Source organism: Glycine soja, chromosome 6 (genome assembly GCF_004193775.1).
Source record: "Glycine soja cultivar W05 chromosome 6, ASM419377v2, whole genome shotgun sequence".
In the NCBI taxonomy this organism is placed as follows: Eukaryota; Viridiplantae; Streptophyta; class Magnoliopsida; order Fabales; family Fabaceae; genus Glycine; species Glycine soja.
Genome location: NC_041007.1, coordinates 5,563,367 through 5,570,436, shown reverse-complemented (window position 1 = coordinate 5,570,436; position 7,070 = coordinate 5,563,367). Strand labels below are relative to the sequence as shown.

The 7,070-nt window shown below is 30.3% G+C and overlaps 1 protein-coding gene across 1 annotated transcript; it reads right to left on the bottom strand.

Moving 5' to 3' along the window:
• Positions 1–280: 280 nt before the first annotated feature.
• Positions 281–3,096, bottom strand: LOC114414171 (probable indole-3-pyruvate monooxygenase YUCCA4). Its single transcript, XM_028378497.1, has 4 exons — positions 2,391–3,096; positions 1,521–1,769; positions 1,274–1,396; positions 281–499 (listed from the first exon to the last, which is right to left on the bottom strand). Exons 1-4 carry the CDS (start codon positions 3,030–3,032, stop codon positions 281–283), a joined length of 1,233 nt encoding a protein of 410 aa, XP_028234298.1. The 5' UTR covers positions 3,033–3,096.
• Positions 3,097–7,070: the final 3,974 nt, after the last annotated feature.

The following is a 7,070-nucleotide window of genomic DNA, read 5'->3' as shown; positions in this document are numbered from 1 at the left end:
CATAAAATAAAGTATGAAAAATGATAGGCAAGAATATCATGCCTCATTGATATAGAGGCATGGCCATAACCGACCATTTTGTTGTCCTTTCTTTGAACAAGGTATTTCATTTAGGAACTTAACTGTTTAATTTTTAAACACAAAGCCAAGAGGTGAAAAGTTTAGACACAAAAATGCTGTTGAACTGCAAATACAAAATTGTACATACACAAAAAAAAAAAAAAAAAACTCTGTAAAGAGGTAGAAAAAAAATTCAGGACATTTTTATTTACACGTGATCCTATGTACTCTTGAGAAAGATGATGTGGGAATTACAGTATGATCTGTCCTTAACGGTCATCCATTGATCAGCGATGTCTTTAGCAATTTTTACGGCATCCGATGCAGTTCCAAGAAGACCTCTTCTCGTGAACCCCACTGTATACAATCCGTTCTCTCCCTTCCAACCCATTGGAAACGGCGTTTTAGGCATTCCGTCTTTCGTGAAAGATTCACAACTCTGCAGTTTCATAAATAATTTTGAATTTAATAGGCATGCTATTGTTGAGTATACAAATCAATCACAAATTATTTTTTAAAAGTAATTATTATAAAAAAAATCATGATTAAATGGGGAGTTGTAAATTTTGTCATTTTAGTGATGGCTGGCATGCACTGATCATTTTGCCTGACCCAGAAAAAGAAAACTCAAAAAACTGGTTTGGAATAACAAAGAAGAAGGAACGCTGAGAAGGAACAAATCAGATTACTGCAGTTTTTCAACTCAGAAGCATTTCAAAACTCGAACGACGGAAAGGAACAAAAGGGGCATTGTTTTAGGTGTGATTTTACAAGTAGCTAACGGGATATTTCACATGAAACTTCACTAGAATGAAAAAGTTTCAAATTTGCAACCCAAAGTCATTTTATTCTCTTTCTTTCATTGTTGTTGTATGAAGAAAAGAACCCATTTGTTGGTTTCTGCTATGCATGTCCCAACTCCCAAACCACCAACTGACTCAACAAGTGCTTGTACGTATGAAATACTAGTACTACTATTTTAGAATATATATAAGAGATAATTATTTGTTTTTGATTAAATAAAAATAAACTGAATAAAATGCAAAATAAAGGTTTTTCAGATCTTCAAAAAGTGTATATATGCCTTTAAGAAAATAGAGCAATAAGAAAAGAAATAGTTGGAATTGCTGATATATATATATATGCAAGATAGAGGTAAACATGCAGAAGGCAATTAAGGTCAATTTTTTTTGTTTTCCTTTTTTTTTTTTACCTTAAGCCAAGTGGGCACGTTGCTTTTGTATCCCGTCGCCAATATTATAGCGCTGAACTCCTTTTCTTGTCCATCCATAAACTTGGCACCGTTTCTTGTTATCTCCTTCACTCCTTCCATCACCTGCAACAAACCCTAACCAAACTTAGCAAAATTGAATAGCTGCTTAATTGCATTTTTAAAGTACATTATTATCAGAAAACGAAGCATGGTTATATAATTTGGTTTCATTTAAATACAGATGTACCTTGATGTTACCGGATCTTATTTGAGCGACTTGTCCAACATCAAGCACAGGGGTTTTCCCGGTAACTAGTTTGAGCTCGATAGGCCCTGTTTTGGGCCTTCTAACGCCATAGCGAGCGGTGTCACCCAACATTAACCTAGCCGCCGCCAAAACCAACTTGTCTACTAACTTTATTGGAAGCCATTTCAAGAGAGCCATAGCTATTCCAAACGTCGAAAACCCAAACATCTCCATAGGCAAAACATGTACCTGTACCATAAAACCATGAGTCAACACACACACTTTTGACCATTATTTATCATATTTTAACGGCAAAACTTGGAGTCTTAGATGTAGTTTCTTAGTCAAAGTTAGAGTTTCACCTGCATAAACATGCATATATAAAGATTGATCTTTAATGTAAATACTACTCCCTCCATCTTAAAATAATTATTGTCTAAAATATTTTATTAAGAAAAACTAATAAATAAATAATAATTATTTTTTAAAAAAATTAACCTTATATCATCATTAATTAATTTATAAATTTTATTGTGTATCATAAAAAATATAAATAAAAAAAATATTTAATATTATATTAAAAAATTAAAATATAATTGTTTTAGAATATTTTTTTCTTATATAACAATTACATTTAGACGGATAAAGTGAATAATGAAGATATTTAATGCAAACCTTTATCAAAGATATCTTTATTAAAGATCAATACAAATTGTCCAAATAAAACTTCAAATCTGATTGAAAAACAATTAATTAAGTAACTGCATCTAGGTTTTGTTCATATTTTAAGTAGTTACCCAAATGAGAAAAACATGCATGGGAAACAAGAGTACATGTGTATACACTACTAGTACATGGTTAGTTACATACTGTGTTTCTTGCAACCATGTAAGGGTTGGCGTTGTGCCTGCAAAGATCCAAGCTAACTTCCATACCCGAGTTGCCGCAACCAATGACCAAAACCCTCTGGTTCTTGTAATCAGAACCAGATTTATAGACGCTGGTGTGAACAATGGGTCCGCGAAACTTGTCCATGCCAGAAATCGAGGGAACAACGGGTTCAGCATTCTCTCCAGTAGCAACCACAAGCCACGGCGAAATGTACTGAAAACCATTGGTTTTGACGACCCAAAGCTGAGAACAAGGGTCGAACTGGGCGGTCTGAACGGACTGGTTGAACCTGGGGCGGATGTTGAAGCGTGAAGCGTAGGAGTTGAGGTAGGAGATGAACTGGTTCTTGGAGGGGTATTTTGGGAAATGGAGGGGAAAGGGTATTAAGGGGAGTTCGCAGAAGTGTTTAGGGAGGTGGAGTTTGAGGCGGTCGTAGGTTCTGTGTTGCCAAAGTGAGGTTATGCAGTTTGTTCTCTCGAGAATGACGTAGGGTACTCCGTGGTGGGAGAGGCACGCGGCGACGGCTAGCCCTGAGGGTCCTGCTCCTACGATGATAGGGCCATGAACCCACACGCACTTCACTTGCTCCTCTCCTCCTTCTTGCGCCTTTAAGGACTCCATGATATTCTCAGCAAGAAAATCCCAAGAAAGGAAGGGATTAAAGAACTTGGAAAGAAGAAGAAGAAGACCCTGTTAATTATTTCTTTCTTTGTGTATTTGTTTCTTGCCCCCCAGTGGTACCCCTCTTGTGGGAATTTAAAGAAGTGGGAATGGTGAGTCAGTGAAGTGCACTAGTCCAGGGAGTGTGGCTAGAGGGGTGTGTGCGCCTTTTAAATGCATGGAAAGCAAAAATTTTCATATATAGAGAGAGAAATTGGAAAATGTTTGATAGAAAACTCAAATAATATTTAACGCCTAGACAAAAATATAAATATAATAAATTTTATAATGTAATAAGAAGAGAGATAAAGAAAAATTAGAAGTATTTGTGAAATATTTAAAATAAAAGATTATTTATATATTATTAGTTTGAGAAAATTTACCACCTTAATAATTTTGAACAATAGGTGAGTTATTATTTTTTTCAAGGACAAGTGATATTAATAAATATTATTCTCCTTCCTGTAACGAACACTCGTTCTATTTAATAAATATTAATTAAGTATTTTTAAATTATTATTATTTTTTCAATACTTAAAAAGATTAATATATAAAGAATATAGTAAAAAGATATAGCGTTCCTCAGTCAAAAATGTTACACGGGCCCCCACTCTGCTAGCTATTTAACAGTTAGAGAGGGGAGAAAAAAGAAAAATAAAATATAAATATAATAGAATTTATAACGTGATAAAAAAAATAAAAAATATTAAATGAGTGTTTAAAATGATAAGATATTTATGGATTATTATTCTTTTGTTTGTATAGGTGAAAAGAACTAACTGGAGGTAGGTAACTGCCAAATGCTGTAATTGAGACGTGAAGGTAAATAAAAGATATGGAAATCTTTTAAGAAAATATGAACCTAGCTATTTTTTTTTTTTCATGAGTTGATCGAAGGAGATAGAAAGAAAAATAATAATAAATATAATAAATAATATGATAGAAAATAAAATAAAAAAGTGAAATGTAAAAAAAATCATAAAAATAATAATAGAAGAGTTATGTAATTTTTTGTACACTTTTATTTTTTAATTTATATCGTAATTATTCTTTTAATTTTTTTATATCATCGCCCAATATAAAAGTACGTACTCATTTAGAGAACCGCAATCTCATCCCACTACTGAAAGCAAGGAACTGAGGGATATTTACTCGTTAGTCTTTACCAAGATCAAACACAGTGCTTCAAAATTCAAACTAAAAAAAAATCCAAAGAAAACAAAGATTCTGAGAGGTTGTCCCAGAGGGGGTTAAAGCCTTTTTTTTTTCTTTTCAATTGTGTGAAAAGCCTCTCTTACCATCATCCAAATCTTTCAACAATCAATGCATGCATGGCTTCCTCTCTAGCTCCAACCCTACTCCATTGATCCTTCTCTTATTGGATGCCGCTCAGCTTCGTGACAAGCCGATGCTCCACACCTTACTGACCTCTGCAATGAATTATACATTCCCATTGTTGTCTTCTGTTTTATAGCCTACAACTACATTTAACCTCAATCACCCCACACATTCTTAGCATCATATATGGGAATTTGCATGTGGGTAAATACTGTAATTGAGGAGAGCTCAAAAATCTTCATGTTGTGGTCAAAATCGTAGTCGCGGAAGGCTCAAGGATTCCAAGCATATGGACTTTATTCACAGGCAATGCCAAGACTCCATCCAACCCTCATTCTTTTCTCCTTTGTCTCTTGAAGAATCATTGGGTATATAGTTCTATCTTCCTTTAAAATCCAAAGTGGACGAGAAGAAGCAATAACTGAAAGTAGAATTAATAACACCCACGTACGACGATATCGGGTTTCAAACAAATCTGCTGCCACTCACTGTTCATTTTCACTATGCTAGCTTCTGCTTAATTTCCGGATATAGTTTTACGTTTTACTTACAAAATATGCAATGCAAAAGCCTAAAGAATCAAAATTTACAATAAAACTTGGATTTTCTTGCAAATAAGACCAACTAATCATTCATTCTTTTCAATCTTGATGCACATATTGTAACATCTCACACGCTATTATTTTATTAAACATTCTTGTTGGTCTTTATAGATAATCTTTTTTAGATCTGAATAATAAGTGTTTTTAAAATCAATAAATGATCCTAGAAATTAATATAAGGCTGTTCAATATGTTTTGATGATACTTACACGATTTTTGATAAATTTTTCAAAAAATCATTCATCTCAAAATCGTTTAAGTAAAACACACTTAATTATGAAATTATTAAGTGGTGGACTATCAAAAAAATAAATGCATCTTGTTAATATAGGTAATACCAATTAATTTCTTTAAGTCATTTTCAACTATACAGTCACACATACCTCTGCAATCTTTAGATCCCTTTCATTTCGGCATAATTGAGTATTACACATATACTTACAAAAGGTAGGGAAAATGCCTTAAATATATTTTGGAAATTAATATTTGAAAATGCCTCTCTATTTAAATTTATTTGTTTTTAAAAATATTTATCATGACTCATTTTTTTTCTCTATTATGTAACTTATATTATCTCACACTTTTTTCTCCTTTTCTCTATTTCCCATTTAGTTCAAAAATTTATTAATTTTAAAAAATTATAAACAAAACATAGAATTATAGGTCATTTTTAAAAAAATATTTTATTTAAGATAAAAATATAAAATAATCATGTGTTACAAAATGAGTAAAACACGTGAATGAGTGGATAGAAAAAGATGATGTAATAATTGTTATTCTTTTTTTAAAGAGTACAGACTTGATTTATATATATTTTTTTAGAATGCATACTCTCTTATTGAAAAGGTATTGAATATTGAGATGAGAAGGTAAAAAAACGAGGAGAAAGGAATTAAGGTGTGGTGAATGAATAAAAAGAGTGCAGTACAGTGTTAATTAGATGAATAATATTCAATAATTTGTTGAAATAATAAATCACTATTCTAATAAATATTAAGACATTGCTAAAAAAATTGTAAGTAATTTCTTTTATAATACATTTTTTAATATTCAACTATTATAAAAAAATTTAAATAACATTAAAATATTAAATTTTTTAATAAATTGTTATGAATACATTATCATTATAAATTTAATATTTTTTTAATGACTTCTTAATCAGTGTCTTTAAGATAATTGTTAGTAAGACTCCAAAAATATTGTTATCTCCGTCGACTGACAAATTTGAGTGGGAGACAAAGAAAAAATAAACACAAAATGGGAAACATAGTTTTGAAATTTTGTATCTGCCGTCTTTAGCACGATTTAAACAAAATATTAATTTAACAAAAAATAAAAATATTAAATATTAAAATTAGCATGCTTAGATTTTAATTGAATATTGAGATTATAAAAAATAGAAGCAAATAAGATGTACTGAATGGATCCCAGAAAAAAGTGTAGAGCATGCATGGTCTTAAACAGGAATAAAATTTAATAAACTTTCTAAAAAAATAGAGAACATTAGCTAATTATATAATTAAGTTATTGGTTAAAGAATTAAATTAATTTATTTACATAAAATATAATAAAATGTTAAATTTTTTTATTGAAACACTTGTCGATAAGACTCGAATTGTCGACAAATATGAATGGAAGAAAAAAAAGAAAAAAATAATAAAGAAACACAAAATGGGGAACATTGATTTGAAATTTTGAATATTCTTTATTTTTAGTATGACTAAACTAAACACGAATTTACCAAAAAAAAATACAAAACATTAAATATTATAATTTGTAGGCATAAATTTGTCTATAAAAAAAGGCCAAAATAATTTTTTTTCTTTTACAAATTAAACTGTTTTGTAATTGTGTAGTTTTAAGGAGATATGCACAAATATTTAAAAATGATTTTATAAATATTATATATTTTTATATTATAAATTCAAATTCTCATTTTTGAAAACAAAATAATTTATATAATTCTTCTTTTCAAACAGACACTTTTTTTTATGTTGCAATGCAAGTCGTTCGAGCTTTTATCTGAAATTAAAACATTTTAATATATTTTCATTAATTA

Excerpts from the sequence above, each read along its gene's own strand:
- LOC114414171 (XM_028378497.1), bottom strand. The coding sequence starts at position 3,032 with ATGGAGTCCTTAAAGGCGCAAGAAGGAGGAGAGGAGCAAGTGAAGTGC. Across the intron at positions 1,770-2,390 it reads ACATGGTTGCAAGAAACACA|GTACATGTTTTGCCTATGGA; the intron begins GTATGTAACTAA and ends TTTATGGTACAG. Across the intron at positions 1,397-1,520 it reads TAAGATCCGGTAACATCAAG|GTGATGGAAGGAGTGAAGGA; the intron begins GTACATCTGTAT and ends GGTTTGTTGCAG.